At 32.6% G+C, this 23689-nt stretch overlaps 1 protein-coding gene and 1 long non-coding RNA gene across 11 annotated transcripts in view; one reads left to right on the forward strand and one right to left on the reverse strand.

The window, feature by feature from the left end:
- Positions 1-636: 636 nt before the first annotated feature.
- Positions 637-23689, reverse strand: part of LOC145291338 (uncharacterized) — a 37165-nt gene continuing 14112 nt past the window's right edge. For 2 of the 10 annotated variants that reach the window (XR_013869390.1, XR_013869395.1), the window contains exons 2-5: positions 21480-21580; positions 11729-11769; positions 3770-3814; positions 637-1030 (exon numbers count right to left, since the gene is read on the reverse strand). This is a non-coding gene — a long non-coding RNA (uncharacterized LOC145291338). The remainder of the gene's footprint in view (positions 1031-3769; positions 3815-11728; positions 11770-21479; positions 21581-23689) is intronic. The other 8 variants (XR_013869394.1, XR_013869396.1, XR_013869393.1 and 5 more) reach the window with 5 other exon arrangements.
- Positions 6135-8800, forward strand: LOC145291337 (uncharacterized). Its single transcript, XM_080137094.1, has one exon. It carries the CDS (start codon positions 6374-6376, stop codon positions 7175-7177), a length of 804 nt encoding a protein of 267 aa, XP_079993220.1. The 5' UTR covers positions 6135-6373; the 3' UTR covers positions 7178-8800.

The following is a 23689-nucleotide window of genomic DNA, read 5'->3' on the forward strand; positions in this document are numbered from 1 at the left end:
CAATTTTATTATACATCCCTATTTAAGTTAAAACATACTTATCAAAGTATTCTTATGTACATCTATCTCAAAAAACACTCGTAAACTTTTTTTTTTCATTTTTAAATTTTTTATTTCCATACTTTGTGGACCAGGCGCGAACGCAGGCCCTACAATTTTAATGAACCACCGTTCTGCCAGATCAATCATACCCATTACTGTGTCTCGATACATCTATCATTATATGTAATCAGTTTTTTAAAATAGTCAACCATATAGGAGCCTATTCGTGACCACACACACACACACACACACACACACACACATTCAGCTTTATATTATAGATATATATCCACAGACAGATAGTTTCGCTATATCACAGATATTTAGTGCGGTTATACAAGCAACTGCGTAAAGCTGGGATTGAAATTTGATAGTTTAGACGACAGTTGGCGCTTTTAATTCCTGCTGGCTAAGTTCGGTAAACTAATGTATATGAAGTGAAATCTTGTATGGAAGCAATATAGTAGTAGTTAGACGAAACCCCATCAGGACTTATAACTGTAAAATTGCGTCGTTTTGATTACAATGATCCACATATTGGATAAAGAACGGTAAAACCTTAACTCGCAGTTTGGAAGAATCCGAAGTCAAATAGTATGTGAATATTTTATTGTAAATAAAAATGTTTGAGCATATTTGAGATTAGAATAATGCTGATCACAACAGATACAATTTTCTTCCTCATATGCACATATGTGTAAAAACATACACAACCACATATATATTATATTATATATGTTAAATATATTTAACATACGCTTTTTTCTTTTTTCCTGAAAAATTAACTGGTATTTGATCTATTTTCAGAAATCATATCCGGTAAAAGTATGTAAAAGTAATACATCATTGGTGGTCTTGGTTTTTCTCTTTGTTTAGTCTTTTTTGTGTCGTTGAATTTGTTCCAAGGTTTCGACCAAACTTGATTGGCATGTTGGCATAGCAAAAGAATTGTTAGCAAAACCAACGTGCACCGGAACATGATGACCATCTGAAACAAAGCCAAAAAACACACATTAATATCTTAGATTACATGAGTATAACTCTAATAATAAAAAAGGGTAAAAAAGGCATATTTAGAGTAAGAACTAAAGTATAAAAATAGTAAAAACAGAATGCGTATAATAATAATAAAAAAATAAAGCGTGTGATAATAAAGAGATTTTTTCTAAATATGAATTAGTAAAAATAAAGTATAAAAAGAGTAAAAATCGAGGTCTACGACTGATTTAGGCACGATTAATGTACGATATGTACGGCAACTGCTTCTCCATGCACCTGTGACGACGGAAAATCGCTGATTCAAAAAAACTCAAGAGATATTTTTTCAAAAATAAACTCTCAATTTGTTTGAAAATAAATTTGTTTTAAAACAAAATTATTTTGATTTAGACGAACTGGCATGATTTTTTTTTTAATTTATTTTATTTTATTTTTATTTATTTATTTATTTATTTTTTTGTAATATCTATAAAACATTTTCATGGGGCAGAAACATCTAAAATAAATACAAATAAAAACAAATAAAAAATATAAGAAATTTGATAAAAGCGTTAAAATAGAAACAGACTGCCGACCATACTGAGGTAAACATCTTTCGTTGTGGTGATATTTGATTAGGTGTGACTATAATTATAAAGACGACATTTTTCACATGAGTTTAAATTTAGGAAAGGAAACATCCAGTAAAAGTTGTCAGAATATGACATCGGGGACAGGAAGTTGGAAATGAGATGAAGGATGAAAGAGCTTCTACTTTGGCTCATAAGCTGATAAGATTGTCTCACCCTTTTTCAAAACTTGTTATTTGGTCTCCTTCTGCATGTGAATGATATTGTAAAACTTTATTTCTTTTTTTTTTTTTACAAAGGAGTCATCACTTATCAAAGCCCGGAGGCCACTCGAGGATAAGGGTTATTGAGTGTACAGTAGTCAATGAGATCATTTCTTAGTAATCGTTAGTAGTAGAAATTTGGTAAATTCGATTATTTAATGGGACGGCTTATCAAGAATTTGTTTACGTTGGACTTGAAGACAATCACATTGTAGTCAGATGGAAAATAAACTAACGGAAGAGAAACAATCTTTGTTCATGGAATCTACGTTTCGGTTTAGGCACAGATAAAGAGTGGGGAAAATTATTGACCGTGGTTTCAGCTAGACGGGTGATTTTCGTGAAAGATTGGCGAGAGGTGGCCATAGATTAGAGCTTAGACGAGCACTTGCCATGGAAATAACGATAAAGCAGGGACAGGCTTGCAACGTCTCTTCTGTGGGAAAGAGGTTAAAGGGAAGAGAAGAGGACATCCCCTACTAAGCTATGAAGTCTATTTTGAACCCTGTCAAGGTAGGATAAGCTGCTTCTAGCAGCTCCTGCCCAGATATGGCAACAATACTTCATCATTGGACGCACTTGGCTTTTATATAGATAGAGAATTGCATCAGCAGCGTGATTATATACTGGAGCGGTAGAAGGATCCCACCATTTTTCCAGCGACCTTAGCAACAGATTTGATGCACGTGTTCCATTTCAGATCAGGAGTAAAGGTCAAGCCCAGAAGCTTGTCGAAACATGGAGCCTCCCCTAGACGAGAGCTATTCATTTCAGTTAATGCCAGATGGGGATCACAGCGTTGATGATGTAAAGATAGAAGCGTGGTTTTAGATGCATTAAAAGTAATCAGCCACCTCTTTCTCCATTGTACTACGTGCTCAAGATCAGAGGAGGGAGAATCAGAGAGAACTTGGTCATTTATTGCTTTGATGTGTTGCCATGGATGGTAGTGTCATCAGCAAAAATGTCTACGAATGATTTAAGTATGTGTTTTGGGAGGTTATTGATGTAGACCAAGAAGAGAGTGGGGGCAAGAATAGACCCCTGAGGAACTCCAGCATTAATACTGAGAGCTACCGATTTCTGCCCATCAACCACTACTCTCATGAACCTATCAGAGAGGAATTATTTAATAATTGAGAAGACATTTCCAGCTATACCGTAGCTTGAAATCTTCCGAAATAGGCCTTTGTACCATACTCTATCAAAGGCCTTTGATATGTCAAGAGCAACTGCCCTAGAAAGGGAGCCTTTTTCGAGAGATTCGCTAATCCTATGAGATATAACCGTTAGCACATCTGCTGTAGATCTAGCAGAACGGAAACCATATTGCGTGTCACTAAGGAGGTTATTTCTGCTAAGATGGTTGACTACTTCTCTATTTTACACGGATTCAAGCAACTTACTCATAACTCACAAGACACTTATTGGTCTGTACTGAGATGGAGATGAACGATCACCTGAATTCTTAAATACAGGGCATAGTGATGAGATTTTCCAGGATGTTGGGAGGCAATTCTCCTTAAGGCATCGTTTAAACAACTTTGTAAATATGGGAGTTGGTTCTGGTTGAAGCTTTTCAACACTACAATTGAAATGCTGTCAGGGCCAGTTGCTTTTCTGGAATTAAGGTTCTTGATTAGCTTGGCAACATCATACACATATATTTGTATGTCGCATAGCGTGTTTTCTGTTACAAGAGCAAATACGCTAAAAACGAATAAACCATCTAAGTAAATGTGGCCATTGAGCAAAAAATAAAATATTATTTGTTATATTATTTTATTATAGAATCAAAGGAAAAGAAAAACTTCTGCTGCCATTTCTTTGCCGAAACTAGGAAGACGGCTTAACGACAACTTGAAATAATAGAAGTAATGAAACAGACCTCAGTACCTGATTGGGTCAACTATTTACGTGTCGGCGGAAGAACAGTTGTTTCTGTCAAAATAAAAATTACAGACTTTTTAGTAAGGTTGGAAATGATGACAACATCAAACATTACAAACGCTTTATTGTGCCATGCCAACCAAAATTACCGGAGACAAACATTTAAAATAGGAAAATTAGAAAACATTTTTGTAAATTAACGACACATTGATTACCATTAGCCTCCGTCTATTTGACACACTTTTAGCCAATGAGTGCCAAATTGTGAAATTTTATAACGAGCATATTTTTCGAAGGTAAAAATGCAGAGTGGAGAACTCGTAAAGCAAAATAAAACAACAATGTATAATTTATATAAAACGTATTAGAATGAAATTCTTTAGAGAAACAATTTCTAAGAATGCTTTGCTGTTTAAAACATCAAATTGTCCTCAAATGTTAAAACCAGTTATGTTCCATTGCTTATTTGTCACACGTTTTCGAGTGTAAACTACTCTGTACTTTTAATGTTTTAAATGTTACAAATCGTTTCCACACGGTAAAGCTAGTAGGTTTCAGTAAAGACTTTCATATTAATTGGTTTTATACAACTTATGTGTTGTTGCAGGAATCTTCACTGAGATGGTTCTTGCAGTATAGTTGATCATCATTATCTTACGGGGATCACAGAAAGGATTAGCGTCTCGACGTCTCCATATTGGCTCATGACAGGATCCATCATGTTGGATGGAGCCACGAAAAATGAAAACAATTGTGTGTCTCCTATCTGAAAATTCAAGTTAGAACCTCAAGTGATTCCACTTGTGTCCGACTTGGTCGCCTTCTTGGTTTCCCCCCTTGTTGCGGGACACATAGTAAAAATCCTGCAACATATTTATTGTATTGTGATTTTAGGTCCCATAGGAGCTCCGTCACCTTCATGATCACAGTAAGTCCTTTTTGAAAGGCATTCGTAATCACCAACAAAATAGTTCTTTGCCGGAGATCTCATGCATACAATATGGATTTTATGATATTGCCCTTTGTGTACAGTGCGTGATTATCTCCCTTTACTACTTTGGTAACAGCCATAATTATTGTTGCCACGCAGTACTTACTTCTCTCAAACCGAGATTGTAGCTACTGTGTTGTCACTTTTTCCGCGTGTCAGTTTGGATATCATTGCTTTTCTGGCTTGGCAGTAATAGGCTGTGTTTGAATGGAGTCCACAACCAGAAGAAAGTTGTACAGTTGGCACCCATCTTCTGAACTGATTGGTTGGCTGGTGTTGCTGGCAACACTCACGGCTCTCTTTTTGAAAAAGAAGCAGTTATGTTTCTCATTTTGGATCTCCAGGATCGGCTTTGGAGTGAAAGAAATGGCTTTTCGCTTTCCAATAAGTCAATTATTATGAAGATTCTAGGAAAGCGCAGTATACAGCGATTCAGTGGTCTCTCTACCAGAGGGACATGCTGTAAAGAAAAGGATAAAATCGATGTTAGTCTTCTCCAAAATGCTTTCTGGCACAACCTTCTCCGGTGTAGAACCCCTGGCTATAACGATCCAACAAACAGCACATGAACTCTGAAGAGCTAATTTTGGCGGTGCTCAGAGAGTTGTGTTTGAAATTCTCCGCACCAAACTAGTCATTAAACCTTGGTGGCAGTTTTTCAAGCCTCTACAACACGGAAGCACATTGAAAATTTGGAAAAAGCTGATTGTGGTGCTTGGTTTTATGCAGTCTAATTTTCTCTCCAACCTGCTTGTTATTTAATCTAAGTCGGGGCTTTAAATCCGGATGAGACATTGAACTTATGTCCGCTCTATTATACTGGTTTTTAATCCGTGGAGAAATCGAAAAAAAAAAAATCAGTTAATGGACCCAAAAGGCACGAAAACAGATACCTCGAAAGAGGTTAGAAAAATAACAAATATGGGTAAACAAGTACACAAGAAGAGGTAGACATGGCATAGAGAATCTCCCAAAAGAAGCCTGACAATCCAATCAGTATTTCTTGCAAAAGGTCACACGTATTTTCTCAAGTGAGAAGAGGTTGTATTCTTTTGTCTTAGCTCGAATGACAGATAAAAATATCATTGGTTTTGTCTGTCGATTCAACTTAACGAGGTCTTTATCTTGAAATTAGATCATCCAGTGCTGCTGCTGCTACTTGTTTTAATTTCTGAATTGAAAAATGGTGGGGTGTGATTTTTTTTTTGTTCTTTAGTTTCGGTTTTGTGGAAAGAACTTTTTTTTCAATTTTAATTTTTAATATTAGTAACTAAAACATAGAGAAACTATTTTACGTGAATAAAATATTTTATTACTTTTGGAAACAAAAACCATTTCAAATTTGAATACAATTTCCTTCCATACAACCAATCAAGTGTTTAACAAATCTCACGTGACTGTTAACCATTACTGATTAAACAATTAATCTTTATTTTTCAGTCACAATATTCTATGCCATAGTTATTTAACCATATTTCCATCAAAGATTAAGAATTTTTTCAGAAGAAAACAAGACAAAGCCCCAAAGCATTCGACTCGGCAACTAGAAAAGAAGAATATAATTATTGTAACATCTGAGTCACGTAAAATTGTTAGAATTTTTTCAGTGTCGATAAACAATGTCTGAAAATCCCGAACTTGGCAGCGAATGTGAGCAGTGTTGTGGCCGACCTGGTCAAATCGGTTGCAAACTTGATGCCCTCTATTTTGACTTTACAAATTCTAATTTAACTAATGACCCTCTACACGACCTCCGTATTTCTTCGATTGAAGACTTTCGGAACAATGGTTTTGACTGCCAGTACGAACTACAAGATGATCTCTCTTGCCAAGGAATGACTAAACCGAATTCTATAGTAAATTACCAAAAGAACCCTGAATCAGCGCCTAGAAATGTGCCTGGAATTCCTCAAAACATAAATTTCAACAATAACCAAATGGAAGCTTACTTTGCTTTGAGAGAATCTAATGTGTCCATTGCTCCGTGCTATATTGACAATTATGAACACTTTTTGGAGTCTTATATGAATCTAAAAGCACTAAGGTGTGTCCCTGTTTCCGGCAATCAAAACGGTAACCATCTGGAAACCTACATGACGTTTAAGGAACAACGTAAGAAAAGAAAGCCCCCTAAAGTGGAACATTGTGTATTCTGCAAAAACAATGGCGAGGATATTTCTTTATATTCTAGCCATATTTTAAAGGATGAAATTGGCCGGGTGAGTTGTCCTGTCCTTCGGAGCTATACCTGTCCGCTTTGTGGGTCGAATGGTGATAATGCGCACACTGTACGTTACTGTCCGCTTGGTACGTCAAACCCTAATGTTTCTGCTTCCATATATAATGGCCATTATGTTCAAGGGCAAGGTCCTTTTTCAAGGATCAAAAAGGTGTCGTGTACTTCAACATTTTATAATGCCTGATAGTCTATAAAAAGCTATCATTTCTATATATTTTTGAAGGTCGCTAGACTTAATGTATAAGGTCTTCCAATAGTTTATTACCTAATTATATTTTAAAAGTTTTATTTTTCAGTTTTCAATTTTGAAACTATTCATCCATTCAAAAGACTAGCAAACATAATAGGACAAGTTTTCATCAGGAAGATAACTTTTACTTTTAGAGTTTATTGTAAGAATTTACATTAAATTTTCATATTTTAAATTTAATGAAATGTATTTACTGAATTTTAAAATGACAAATATTTTAATAAAGACTGTATACCATGGCACCTCATTTTTAAAAATCTAGAATGAGACTTTTGCTTACAAAAATTGTAGAGGACAGCCCAGTGTAGGTCGCCCCAGCAATTTTTCTTATGAAACCCTGGCACAGACGATACGAAAATTACATCTATTTTTTTTTTTTTTTCGTAATGAGTCGAGTTCTGTTTGTGAATTAATCTAGTACTTGTGCAGAATACAGAGCGTGCTGAAATAACATTATTTAGAAACCCATTCTTAACATGGAGTGGGGTTTAAAGTCTTCTGTACTTTTAGCTAACAATTTGATAAACAAGATACCTTAAAAATTGAATTAACTAAAATCCTATCAAAAAAAAAAAAAAAAAAAAAGTTTCTGCACAAGAGCGGAGAAAGCCGGTTCAACCCGCCTCTGATTTGTGCCAATTCAGTACGGCACGCTGCATAAGTACCAGTCATCTTATAAAATGTTATTCCCCACCCCCAAATATGATGAACAGCTCTTCTCTGATAAGAAATATTTTATCTTTACTGCTTTCTTTTCTCATGGATTTAAATCTTTAATTTTGCCTTTTATTAGAATTTTAAACCTATGAATTTTTGTTAGTCCGTTCTTTTAAGAACGTTTTATTTTAAATCGGTAAATTTGCTCCTCGTCAAAATAAATTAAACTGGTTTATATACAATTTCCATTAGCAGCTTGAAAATAACACTAAGATATGCTAAACATTGGATTTAAATTTTTCAAATCCATTTTTATTTTAACATACTATGGTCATTTACTTCTGAAAAGATAAGCAAAGGGCCAAGATCTAAAGTTTTCGGTCGTTCGAAAAATTGTGCTCTTCATTGAGTCTTTTAGGTAGCTCTGTAGCTATTTAGTATTTTCTAGTTAAATTCAATTTTTACGGTATCTTTTAAGAAAGGTGAAGGTACAGAATACTTTAAGACTTGCACATAGTAAGAATGGGTGTTTTTTGCGATCTAACCCAGCGAAGTATGAGCACCCCTAACCTCCCCATGTTAACGGGTTAGGGATGTTTATTCCGGAAGCCGTTCTTTACACGGAGGTTGGGTGCTTGTACTACGCTGGGTCGTAAAAATACCGAACAGGTTTCTAAATCTTTATTCCGCATCGCAGGTAAATTGCAGAATTACTGTGGCGGAAATGTGAAAATACATTTGAAGTGGATGATTATACTTTAACATAAAGTGAACGAATAACTTGTACTTTTTTTCAAAATGACCTACAATCGTATTAATGTCTCGGGTGAAAACATTGGCCAAGGATAAAAATATGAAGTATATTTTTTTTTCGGTTGAAAATAAAAACTTTTTAATAAATCGTTTCCGACTTTTTTCTTTAAGTTTCCTTTAAATAATTATTCTTTCGACATGAGTTTTCCAGAAAATTTGAGTATGCAATTAGTTTCAAACATTTTTCGAAACTTGACAGCGAACGCGTTTTTATGAAATCCTGATTAAAATCCAATTAGTTCATTGATATTGTAATTCGATTTTTTCTTTGAGAAAAAAAACTAGATATTTCAACTGCGTTAATTGACGCAAAATCTCTTGGTAAAACCTTTTAGCAAATTTATATTTGGATTACTGTTTCTATCTTGGATGTTATATTTCAACCGATATTCTCTTCAGGGATCTGTACTGAATTTCAAACTTTATCTTTCCATTAACCCTCAAATAGATTAGTCCCGTTCGTTATAGCAAAGTAGTTCAACATAAAGTAGGAATCTTGAGTAATTCTTGGTAGCTAAGTATAAAGATTTACTTAAAACTTCTACCTGATCCTGACTGGCAGAATAGATCAATGTGGATTAAATTAAACTGTTCAATTTTGACACAAGAATTTCTCCATTCAACAAGACGTACATAAAAAAAAATGTTTCGTACGTGATAAGAATAGTCTAATAAAATTAATCCACATTTAAAACATGTTAACAAAGTTGTGGTTGTTCCTTTGTTTGCCATGAAAAGAACGATTTTCTTATTCCATTTGAGAACCTTTAATTGCCAACGTTTTAAAACTGCTACAAACTTAGACGTTAAAAATAAAGACGCACTTTGTTTTCCCTCTTCAGAAAAGGCATTTTAAAAACATACATTATATGTATTTTAACGCAATATTCTTTGGTTTATATTTGCTAATTTTTAAATGAATAAAGTACTTTCTTCCAAAACGCTTTCGTTAAAGTTAGCAGCATTGCTACTAATAGTAATATAACTTTTAGCTTTTTATATCATAACGAAGTATACACGTGTTTCTTGATAACAAGATAAAACGCTTTCAGCTTCCATGCATGATTTTTAGATATTCATCGTACATGATTGAACTACGTGTTTTCAAGTTGAGTTGACTTCCGGAAAGGACCTATTAATAATGGTGGTAAAACGTAGTCCTTGATGTTCCTGACTCTTATAAAATCAAATATAATTGGTTAAATCAAAATTTATGATTTAGAACTCTCGCTTCTCTAATTTTGTCGTTTTCGTTTACATTTCATACGCAATGTTATTAACAAAGGATAAATTGGTGTCTTAACATATCGATTATCCGTGGAACAAAATCTGACAGTATCTTCAACTACAAGTGCGACGATATTTCACAAGTAAAATAGTTTTTTTTCCTTTTTTGTTTTCGACGCACATAAAAACGGCACTCACAAAGACAGCTTCGCACATCTATTTTTTCCGCGTATTACTAAAGATGACAGATTTTTAATAAGATCAAAGTGTAATTTCTGTTCTGACTTCCTATCAAAGAGTGGTAGTTCTCATATACTGAAGAAATATTGTTTGTTTCCTGATTTCTCCTTTGGAATGAAAAAATGTAAAACGGTCATTCATAGTCGAGGGAGACCCAAAGTTTCCTTTTCATAGACTACGATATCGATATGTATAGTGGAGAACGCTTAACCATGACCCTCATTGAGTGCTTAGGAATGGGGCATCAAGGACCAGTTTTTGTTTTTTTTTTGTTTTTTTTTAGTATGATCTGATCGAAGATTGAATCCTGGTATCCCTCCCATTAGTGAATACTATAATATGCCTGCTGGAGACTATATTAAATACCGACTTCGTTTCATAGTTAGCCTTCATGACGAGGTAGGTAAATAGTTCGGTAAATAGTTCAAATACTGAAAATATATTTGCAATACTTATTAGGAAGATAAAACAGCTGGTTTTGTTGTGAAAGTGAACAAATAAAATATGGGTTCAGATTGGAATGTACTTCTCAGTTGCTTTGGAAATTTAGATGAAATTGTTTTCACAGGTCGTGAGTTATGAGTAAAATAAAAATTTGTGCTTTTGTTAAATGTCTAAAAACAGGCTTTGATAAATACGAATGCCAAATCGTAAAATGATAGAAAAAAGGTGCTAATGCACTTACTGATCCGCGCTATTTTTTAAATCGTATTTCCAAGTTTAAAGTTTTTTTTTTATTCAATTGTAAGGTTAAATACAGAATAGGTACAAAACACCCTCCCCATGTTAAGAATGACTTTTTAAATGCTATTTCAGCACGGATCAATAAGTGCAAGAGTACCAAAAAAATGCCACAGGATTAATGAGGGCGTCTTGTGAAGTGCTCGCTGGATATAGAAAACATTTTAACATGTTAAATTAGAAAAGTAGAAAATATGTAATAACATGTAAAATTAGAAAAGTAGAAAATATGTAATCATCTAAAACTGATATTGAGCGCTCTAATTACTTATAGTCTTCTATAAAATGAGATATTGGCACGATTAATCATGAATACAAATTTGATTAGAAAAATGGGATGAACTTTCCGTCTACTCGATTTGTAATGATTTTATGTTTTAGGATTTAATTTACAGAAATTAAAATCTTGTAAGTATTTAATTCCTTTATTATAAGAAAAAAATAAACAGTCGATGTTATACAGATGTATTTTTCATGCGATCTTCTTCAGAATTCACCTAAAGTTCTGTACACGGTCCCTCAATATTCCGTGAGAACGAGATAACTTATAAAAATAAGTATCCATAAGGCATAAATTGCCTCTCCTCAACAGAGAAGGGAATCGGTGCGCGTTTACCTAAAGTCACACGTCGAATAAAGTATTTGTGGATCAAAATACTAACTTGGATTTATAGTTAGACAAGCATGTTTTACTTTATCAAATGACTTCTAATATTTTCTTTTATTTTAAAGAACATGTCCATTGGTTTATCTTGTCTTTTAGCGTTATAAACATTAAACTGAAGCAATTATTTTCGTTCAACTTACCTTTATATTATAGGCAGATACAGTGGCGTAGCAAGGACGGTCTGCAAGGGGCGGCACATATCAGGGGTGGCATTTTGACAGGGTAAAAAAAATGGATAAAAAATGAAAGCTAGCAAAAAAATCTGAAATTTTATGCCGAAAAGGTTGTAAAACATCAGGACTTTTAGAGATATCGAAATCAGAAAAATATGTCTATTTTATGAGCTGCACACGTCAGTGGCGGCATTTTGAGAGGGTAAAAATAGAAAAAAAATAAAAGCTAATAAAAAAAATCGGAATTTTTTTACCGAGAAATTTATAAAAAAATCGGAAGTATTGGAATTGGAAAAATGTGTCCCTATTTAACGATCGGCATTTTCAGCGGGTAAAAATAGAAAATAAAAAAAATCAAGTTAACGAAAAATCTGAAATTTTATACCGAAAAGTTTTTAAAAAGTCGGAACTTTTGGAGGTATCGGAATCGGAAAAATGTTTCCCTAATTTACGATTCCCAAACCGATCGTTTAAATTTTTAATTTAATTTAATTTTTCATTATTGGTACTGATGATACATGTTTGTTTTTAAATTAACACTAAATTTAAGATTATAATAACATCAAAATACGATGTAAATTTATTTTATTTGTAAAACAAAGTTTTTAAAAAGTTGTATAAATTCTCTAGGTAACCTTTCAAAGAAAACAGTTGATTTACATGTTCCAAAAAATGGTGAAAAATTGAACAAAACATTTTTATAAAAAAAAGCTTTTAGACATTACTAATAATTAACTGATACAACGAAAAATTAGCAACAGAAAATTACGCCATTTTTGAATTGTAGAAATATTAAGCAAGTACGGAATGAAAATCGATTGTAAACAGATTTTATAATCGTTATATCAGGGAATATAATTTTAAATAGGAACTAAGCGCTACTCCTCAAATACTATTTAAGTGGCTTTCTATTTGATAGTTTAAATACTGACGAATTTCTGTCAAGTTTCGAACAATTACGAAGTAATTGATTTTTTTCAAACTATTAACAAAATTTCAGAATCACTGACGTATTTATAATTAAACCGAAATTTAGTATGATGAATTAATTCTGGTAATAGGATTTTAATTTTTTTTTACTTTTTTTTATTAATATAATAATTGTAAAAGATCATGCAAGAAAAATCTCCTTAGAACGCATACCTAACTAAGAAAAATCGACTTACTTGCTTTCAAACAAGAGTAAATATTTAAAAATATATTTCTATGAGAGGCATTTGAATCCTATTTAAAACTATATTGTCTTTAAGAATGGTCTTAAACTCTATCTTCAACTGACATTTATTCCGTAGATGCTTAATTTTCATGCCTTGCCAAAATTAGTGTCTAATTTTCCTAAATTTAATTAAAATAAAAATATAAAAAGTGATTTTTAATGTTTTTGATTCATTATAGATTTTATCTGATTTTGCTTTAATTAGTTGGTGAGTTTCGTCCGGTGTTATTTTGTCCGACCCCCTAGGTATATATATATGTGTGTGTGTGTGTGTGTGTGTGTGTATACTAGTGATGGGACGATTCCGAATTGTTTTCCGATTCAATTACCGATTTCTGAGCCTTTGGAAAACTATTCTCCCAGAAATCAATGATGCCCAGAAGTATTTTCAAGAAAAAGGGTTGTATCTGCAACAAAGTTATGTCAAGCTGACGGCATTCAGAGATTGTCTGCTTCAGAATAAAGAAATTATGGTGGATGCTGCAATAGACGAGTCAAAAAACTCTGCTTTGAAATGGGGATAAGCAGTGAGCATCGTATCCGAAAAAGAAACGAATGGGTGGTGACCGATTGACTGATGCAGCCCTGGGGATTGATACTAAGTTGAGACGGGAAATGCTGTCTGTCATAGACAGGTTGACTGAGGAAATATCTTGCAGATTTCAACAAGTTCAAAATCTTGCAAGTAAATACGATTTTCTTACACTGTCAAATCTGCTTGGTGATAATTATGATTGTCAGCTTGGTGAAGTTGATGAAGATATAGAAAAAGATAAATTCTTTGCCGAAAGGAAGAGATTACAGCATTTGGGAAAGCTTCAGGAAAAGATAAAATCAATGGACTTCTTGAACTGTTGAACTTTATACAGAGATACCACCTCGGGGATTCCGTCTCTAATATTGTGATCTTGCTGCGCATTTTCTTTACCTGAGCTATTAGCGTTGCGAGCTGTGAGTGCACTTTCTCGAAACTGAAGCTCATAAATATAACTACCTTCGATCAAAAATGAGCCAGACAAGTCTTACAGACTTGGCAATCCTCTCTCCATAGAGAGGGAACTTACCAATAGAGTGAATTTCGATAAAGTTATTGATAACTTTGCCGAAAAAAAAAAGCACGAAAAGTATGTTTGTAAATTTTCAACCGACTTGATGCATTGCGATAGATCTCTCACAAAAAAATAAATTCATAGCCTTATTTTCCATTCATAAATACATTTTGTTTTAAATTAAACTATTTTTAAAAGGATTGAAATATTAACAAGTTTCTTAAATTTTACGCTTAAACCGAGCAATTACACACACAGATTTCAAAAAGCATGGATACAAGACATTTTTTTCTATTTGGGAGGCTCGACCTCTTAATACTAACATTATGTATAAAAAGAAACGAAAACAACATCGGAGTAACCTCTCCTTGACACAGCCATGTTTTTTTGTGAAAGTTCGGAAATAATGACAATAAAAGTAAATAAAAATGATTTTATCATTTCTTAACTTTTTCAAATGTTCTCATTTAAATTTATAAATTCAAATTTCAAATATTCTCATTTAAATTTATAAATTCAAATTTCAAATATTCTCATTTAAATTTATAAATTCAAATTTCAAATATTCTCATTTAAATTTATAAATTCAAATTTCAAATATTCTCATTTAAATTTATAAAAAAAAAAGTTTTCTAAAATGTGTGACTTTCATTTCTTTAATTTTGCGCTTAAACCGAGCGATTACACACAAGGATTTCAAAAAGCGCCGATAAAAGACGTTTTTTTTTTTCTCTTCAAGATGTTCGACCTCTTAATTATAACATTATGAAGAAAAAGAAAAAACTACACCGGGCTATCCTCTCTTTGATACAGCCATGTTATTTGGCAAAAAGTCGAACTTTAACAACAACAAAAAACTAAATAAAAATGATTTTATTTCATAACATTTTCAGGTGCCCAAATGTTCTCATTTAAATTTATTAATATATTTGTTTGTGAAGCCAATTAATTTAATTTAACATTTTTTTTATAATTTGAATTATACGCTTTTGTTTTGAAAAAAAATATTTGGTTTCTTTTGTTTCATATTAACGTTTACATAATTCCTTTCAGATTAATGTTTACATACTTATTGTTATTCAAATTATTGAAAAGAAATTGTTAAATTAAATAAAAAAGGGGGGGATTGTGTAAACATTAGTTCAATGAAAATAAATATTTTGAGAGCTTTTGGGAATTTTGAAGTTGTCATATGCCAGTAGTGGGGGCGGCAAAAGAGGTAATCACATACCAGCGGGGGGCGGGGCAAAAGAGGCAATTCTATGCCAGTGGGAGGGGAGGGGCAAAACATGTAATTATATGCTGGGGGAGGCAAAACAGGTAATTATATGCCAGCGGGGGTCAGTAAATTTTACGACCACGGCAAAAACTGATGCTACACCACTGTGTACATAATACTGATTATTTATCTTTTTGTTGTTGTTTCATGAGACCTCGATTTTATTTTAAAGGTTACGCAACAACAAAAAGTCGAAAAACGCTATTATAGAGGTGTAGATCACTCATAGTCATATTATGAATTAATATAGAATCCATTTTTAAATATTTAATTTCCATGTTCATTTTGTGAGGCTGGGGGTATTTGTAAGAATCGGGGTTTTTCTTTTTTTATATAATTTGTTCATTTTGATACATGGTACTTGTAAGGAATGGGTACCCAGAGGATTTTGATACTTACCTAGTCAGTCTTGCGTATCAAAATCTGAAGTTATTCCTGGCAATAGCCGAAGATTACGATTCAAAAACTGCGAAAAATGTAAAGACAACGACACGAAGATTGTGAATGATAGAATTATCGTTAGTTTTAAAATGTACTAGACAACCTGTGACCCGTTGAGTCAGTATGTTATATTAGCTATGGCATTAATGTACGAGCGTGACACTTGTGACGTAAAGAAAATAGTTTTTGTAACATAACAAAAAGATTTCTATGAAAGTATATTAAAATGAAAAAGAATATAGATAGATTTCTATGAGTCGTTCTGTTTATAATTGTTTATTTTTGAAAAAAAAACTTACATCATTTGGATTATATGTGGTTTGGCATACTTATAGGTAAATGTGCACTGAATAGATACGATAATACTTAAAGTTAAATTCAAATTTTGATATGTTTTAATTTAAACGCGAAAAAAAATCAATTGGGATACTGAAAACGTATGCAGTAAAACAATACGTTTTATTGTCGCGTTGATTATTTGTAATGCAAAATTTAAAAAAAACATATTTTCGGGGTTATTTAAAAATGAAGGCAGTAGGTAAATCGCAGTTGTAAAATGCTCTTATGGTTGTCAACGGGTTAGAGTAGATTTATTTGTAAGAAAATTACATTAAATTAACTTAAACGTAATAGGGAAATGAACGATGTAAAAAAAAAATGCAGAAAATATTCACAATTATTTATTTGGATAATTTAAACGCGAAAAAAAATTGGGACGTTGAAAACGTACACAGTAAAATAATACGTTTTATTATTGCGTTGATTAATTGTTTGTGTACGCATGCACAACCGGAAGTCGTAAACCGGATGTTAGGTTACAGCGCTCGTTACAATATCATTTGAGTTTCATAATTATATAGATTATTTACTAAAAAAATAAAATGAAAAACTACCACCGTAAATCATAAACTGCTTCGGCTATTTCCGAGACTGATTAGAGATTATCCAACGATACTGACTGGATATGTACTAAAATTATTTGACTACCTATATTTTATAAATACCTGAGACATTTTTAGACATAGAATAAAAAGCTACTAAATCCGAAGCAATCGACATTATTATACAAATGAAGATTTCAATCAAGAATTAGGAAAAACAAAAGCAATTCGAAACAATTTTTCTAAAAACGAATCACGGATAACTAAGATGGAGATTATCTTAGCAGTAATATGCTTTCAAAGTTAAAAGTAAACATTTTTATGTGCAGCGGATTAATTTGTATGATTGACGGGTGACAGTTATTTGGGACACCTGTCGCTTGTTCTCATCCATGTACACATTTTCTGCACTTCTTTTCAATTTTTTTTTCATCCTGACTGTGTGTGTGCAACAGTGTAACGTTGCTGTTACACTTTAACCATGTCGTTACATTTCAATCACTCGCATGTTGTCTGGTACATTCGCGAGAACAAGCGCACAAAAAAAGAACATGAATAATAAGACTGCATTTTTTTTTTATGAATACCAAAAACCAATTATTGCAGTAATTTCCGACAACGCACTACAGTGCTTGAAATAACTCACGCGTCGAACATGCCTGTCGCGCACGTGTCTTTGTCGTCGTTCGCTTCCGCTTTTTCGACAATTTTCTCTCTCGCCACCCAAGAGTCAAAACACGTCGGATCGCTTCCTTTGCTCCATCACGTGCTGTCCTGTTCTATTTTTTACTTTTGTCTCCTTCTTGTGACGTCAGCGCCTGCACATTTGCTTAAGTTGTATGTGTTAAGACGGCTGCTGCCGATATTTTAGTCAGCTATCCCACGGCTGCTGCTGATTTCGTTCATCGATGCTCTGTTACAATAGGATCGTACCGCTACGTTACAACAGTTTAGACCAAACGTTCTTTAAAACGAACAAAAACACCAATACGATTAAACCCGGAATCTGTTGTAGAGAGCCCTGCCACTAATAGAAAAAAATAATAATTCTTTTTAAATGTAGTAAATCGTGTTTGCTAGTAAAATTAAGTTGAGGTCTAGTTCTCTATGTTGAGATCAATGAAAGCCTCATTTCTCGCCATACAAAATGCCGAATAAACGCCACACTGGAATGCATTGCATAATGGTATTTTTTTGTGTTTATGTTTAGTGAAGAATATAACAAATTATTTTTTACTGTTAATATTTAATAGCATGAATGGATTCCATCTTTATTACAACTCTGATTTTGTCTGCCTTCTTGGGCGGCGACGTGACAGTCTGGTTGTGCAAACGATTTACTCATAAGCGAACGTAATGCTTGTTTCTTCGGCCGTTGTCAAGGCTACATCATTGTTGAAACATTATATAGTTATGCTTTGGATTAAACGTCGTGTTCTATTGTAGAATTATGAATTTCGTATACTTGGCAAATAAATGTTATAAAACAAATAAACTTCAGAACAGGGTCTATTGGCAAATATTAGTAACAATAATTCTTATTAAGATTTGGAATTTAAAGAAATCCATACTACTTACAAAAGAAAAAGAATATTGGGAAACAAAATATTACAATTCAACGAACGAAGAAGCTTAAAAGTAGAAGTCTTAACGCTCTAGTTGATTTAGTTTTTCCGCTTTTAGTCGCGTGCAAGCGACTCTATAAGTCACTTCGTCGGTCCGTCAGTCGGTCGGTCGGTCTGTCCGTAACACTTTTGTGTTTGGCCTTTTTTGTTAAGATCAAAGGTCTGTTGTTAATAGATGTTCTTAGCTTTTTAAGCTTTTCTTGGCCTTTTGGCCAAGATCAAAGTGTAGTATCTATCCGGCAGATACTGCAAGCAAAGACCATATGTGGGAGCAGCCCCACATATAAAACCTTGGTCAATGTAGGGGCAACCCTTCATACCAATTGTCACTATCCAGCTCCCCTACACCCCGGGGAGTTGGTCCCCATTCCCCCTTCACTCCTCACTTTAAAAATCGGCCTTGTGCCTAATTTGCTTGGGGGGTGGGCAAATAAATACTTTTGGCCAAGATCAAAGTGCAGTATCTGTTCTTACTACATGCTGTACTTATGTTTATAACTTTGTGATATAAAGTGGGGGGTCACTTTTCTGCATTAATTTAATGTAAAATGATTACTTTACAACCAGTCAGTTTCAAAGCCATGCAAGTCATTCTCCAGATCATTCAAGTTGTTTTTGAAGGATTCCAGTTATATTTTAAGCATTCAAGTCATTCTTAAGTTTATTAAAATCATTCTAAGTCATTTACTTTTTATTTATTTAAGTCATTTCAGCCCAGTTATCGCTCATTTTAGTTTATCTTTAAGAATTTCATGTCAATCCTCCATTCACGCATTCATTACACGAGAGCATGTGACTAATGGCTATCAGCCTTGTATGTTTTTGTTTTTGTTTTTGTTTGTTTTTTATTACCAACTCTCGATTTATTGGATTATTCTTATTAGTGTTTTCACAATCTTTCGGCAGATAAAAATTCCGACTTTATTTCGATGTATCTTATCGAACTCGGGAATCTTTCTGTCAAACTTAGAAATCTTAACGGAATTTCAACCAAAATCCTGTATTTGATTTACGTTGGTAGTTTTCATCAGGGTTATATGATATGTAATTTTATTTTTAGTATCGCTTGCACTGATGATCGAACCTTCAACCCTCAGAAAACTGTCGCGTTTGTGAGAACAACATTCAAGATGAGAACAGTAGTTCAAATAATACAAACTTTCGTCATTTTAAAAAATTTCCAAACTTCCTATTTTTCCGGATTTGATATCAAGCTGCAAGAGCCCTAATCATTGCAAGCAAATAATGTCGAACTTGTGGTTGGTTGGAAATTTTGTTCTCGTGTTGACTGTTGACGGGGGAAAATGTGTCACGCGTACAGCACTCGTTTAATAAACTGAAAACTAACTAACGAAGGTATTTATACAGAATATGCACCATGCTATTTTTAGGTAGGATTTTTAATTGTTAGATGAAAGTACAGAATAGTTACAAAACACTCTATGCATGTTAAGAATGTGTTTCTAAATAATGACGTTATTGTATCAGCACGGTCCGTATTCTGTGTAAATATCCAAATGAAAAATGGTCTGAAATGATTATAATATTCACATGTCACGATTTTCAATGGTCGAACAACACACTGTTTTACGCATTTTTCTAAAACAATTTGTTTGAATCAATTTTGCACTGAGACATATTTAATAGTTTTAAGCTCGGTGGGGAATTTACAATTGGAAGGTTTGGGAAGTGTGTAACGCGAAATGTTTTAATTTTCCAGTTTTTTGCAGAAACATTTATCTTTTTTAAAAATGTGTTTGCTTCTTTTTAAAATTATTAAATCAAACAAAGTTTTTTTGTCGCTTATTTCTTTAGTCATTGCGTCTTTTACAAAAGAAGACATTAATTAGTTAACTTCTCTCGAAAGTTGGATCCGATTGAATGAACCGATATTGGTGTCACATTAACCCTGGGTAGTTTATGCGGGGTTCCTCTGAAGGAATATCAAATGCTGTCCCCAGTCGCATGTATATTTCGGTCATGGAAAGACACATACTATGCCTAGCATTCCCAAATGGTCACTCATCTTGTACTGGATAAGCTCTAAGTCGTTTAACTTTGGTAATCTGATAAGAACCGGTGTGTTAACGCCATTATGAGTATCTAAGGAACTGATGACTGAGGAAATGTTTATAAGCATCTCCACACGTTTAAGGTAATGAGTTACAACAAACACCATGAATGTAGATTTGAAGATAATGAGAACTTGAATTACAAGCGAAAGTGACTGGATTCGACATTAAATAATCCGAAAAGAATTGATATGCCGTAAAAGAAAACTATATATCAGGTTGATATTAATGTTTCGCTTTCAAGAAGAACATGGTAAAACAGAAGGAAACCAGACTTGTATAGCTAAGAATGGTCCAAATAATGTATATTTGTTTCTCTTGAATCCTAGCCCAATGTAATAATACTATACTAGTAGTGACAATGGGAGTATAGATCTAGAATATGTTTAAATAAGTGACACAAACAGGCAATCGTAAATATGTTAAATAGAAAAACAAAGTGCCTCTGTCGATGAAGCCAGCAGAAGAAGGAATAAAGATAAAAGCAATGCTAAAAGGAATGAGCAAAATAAAAATTAGAATTGAATGTTAATAATATACGTATATCATTAACGATACTGGCTTTAGTAATATTAAACTAGGCGAGTGTTCAGGAGAGTTGAAGAACAATATAATTGGTAAGTAACATTTTTGAATTTTGTAAATAAGAATTGGGAAATTTCATTGAATTGCTGTCATACGAAAACTGGTTTAAAATAGCAATTTTAATGTTTCATCAAACAATATTGTTTTGTTTAATTTTAGTCGAAGTGTGATATTTTAATCGTTTCTCCCCTGGCAGCTCTCTTCTGTCTCCTTTTAAGGACCTTCGTATAAGTGTACACTATCCTGTATTTAACGAAAAAACTAGTTTCACCGTTGAAATTCTAGTTGCATATTCGACCACAAAATTGCATTGGACACTCTCATACGAACCCGATCAGCTCAAATTTATCGCACCCGTTTCCTTCTTCAGCTTACTCTACTTCCCAATCATATCAACTAATCAAGCTCGGTCGTCCTCCTCTCGTGTAAAAGAACCGGAAACTCTGTATCAGACTAAGCAAGTTACCGACACATTAGACTGATTGGCTGCTTATATCATTTCGATAAAAAAATTCTCATCAGAAAACATAGTTTATGAAAATCATGAGAAAATAAATAAAATATTCTCACCTTATTCAAATCTGGTTTGGTGTTTGTTTAATTGGCGCAAATATTTTGTTGAATCTTCAGAGACCGTTACGACTTTTCACGTCTTGTTTTTAGGTCACTGTCTAAAGATAAAATGTAAAAGTCAGTTCTTTTTATAAGTATTTGGACAATAGATATTTAATCGGATTTTCTTTTTTAAAATCTGCGTCAGTACAAGTTTAAATATATAGAACCATGCGTATTAACATTCGCACCGTTTGTGTGAATGTTCTCATGGTCAACTTTTCCCAATCACAACTTTTACGCTTTGTCACAAATTTAGTTCTCAACCAAATCCGACGTGTGTTGTTTGTTTGTTGGTATTTTTTGGCAATAGAATTTAATTATTTTTTTTTTTTTTTTTTGGAAATAGAATTTAATTTTTTTTTGGGGGGGGGGGAGGCAATAGAATTTAATTTTTTTTTTTTTTTTGCAATAGAATTTAATTATTTGTTTGTTTTTTTTGGCAATAGAATTTAATTAGTTTTGTTTGGGGGGCAATAGAATTTAATTTTTTTTTTTTTTTTGTAATAGAATTCAATTGTTTTTTTTTGCAATAGAATTCAATTGTTTTTTTTTGCAATAGAATTCAATTGTTTTTTTTTGTTGTTGCTTTGGCGATATAATTTAATTGGATTTTTTTTGTTTTGTTTTGTTTTTTGGTGATAGAATTTAATAGTTTTTTTTGTTTTTTTTTGCAAGAGAATTTAATTTTTTTTTTTTGGCAATAGAATTTAATTGGGTTTTTTTTTGGATAGCGTTTAATTGTTTTTGTTTTTTTTTTGCAATAGAATTTAATTTTTTTTTGGCAATAGAATTTAATTGTTTTTTTTTTTTTGCAATAGAATTTAATTGTTTTTTGGGGGGGCAATAGAATTTAATTGTTTTTTTTTGCAATTGTTTTTGGGGGTTTTTTTGCGATAGAATTTAATTATTTTTTTTTTCGCAATAGAATTTAATTATTTGTTTTTTTTTTTTGGCAATAGAATTTAATTTTTTTTTTCGCACTAGAATTTAATTGTTTTTTTTTGGGGGGGGCAATAGAATTTAATTGTTTTTTTTTCTTGCCAATAGAATTTAATTGTTTTTTTTTCTTGCCAATAGAATGTAATTGTTTTTTTTTTTTTGCAATAGAATTTAATTGTTTTTTTTTGCCATAGAATTTTTATTTTTGGCAATAGAATTTAATTGGTTTTTTTTTACAATAGAATTTAATTGTTTTTTTTGTAATAGAATTTAATTGTATTTTGGGGAAGGGGCAATAGAATTTAAATTTTGGGGGGGCAATAGAATTTAATTGTTTTTTTTTTTTTGTTTTTGGCAATAGAAGTTAATTATTTTTCTGGCAATAGAATTTTATGAGTTTTTTTTGGCAATAGAATTTAATTGTTTTTTTTTGGGGGGGGGGAAATAGAATTTAAATGTTTTTTGGGGGGGCAATAGAATTTAATTGTTTTTATTTTGTTTTTGGCAATAGAATTGTTTATGTTTGTTTTTGACAATAGAATTTAATTATCTTTTTTTTTGGCAATAGAATTTAATTGTTTTTTTTTGCAATAGAATTTAATTTTTTTTTTTTTTTTTGCAATAGAATTTAATTGATCCTTTTTTTCGGCAATAGAATTTAATTGCTTTTTTTTTCGATAGAATTTAATTGGGTTTTTTTTTTGGCAATAGAATTTAATTGGGTTTTTTTTGGGGGGGCAATAGAATTTAATTATTCGTGGCTGCATTGTCTTGGTTGTTTTTAATTAAAATTTGATTAGAAAATCATTACGTGAATAGGCATTATTTTTTCATTATATAAAGTTGCCAGAAAATATGAAAATTTAGTATCCACTAATGGAAAAAGGATTAAGCAGAGAAAATGATCATGATAATTAGGAGAGACTTCTACTAAATCATCAAGTACAGATGACAAGAAAAGACACATGTTATAATTAGTGCGTTGTGTTAACTCAAGATTTGTTTCAACTATCAAGATTTTCAACTACTCATCAATTCAAGAAAACAAGTAACCTTAAGTTACCCTAAATTTGTAGTACAAGTACCAACTAACTGCAGAAATACTAAGGAAACGCCGTGAATGTGGAGACTAACACAAACTGAACACACAAAAGCTGCTACAGATGTACAACACAAAAGAACATCATATGGAATCATGGAAACTGGAATGATATAATTGTAAGCTA

Source organism: Euprymna scolopes, chromosome 12 (genome assembly GCF_053919585.1).
Source record: "Euprymna scolopes isolate OS-2025 chromosome 12, ASM5391958v1, whole genome shotgun sequence".
Classification (NCBI taxonomy): Eukaryota; Metazoa; Mollusca; class Cephalopoda; order Sepiida; family Sepiolidae; genus Euprymna; species Euprymna scolopes.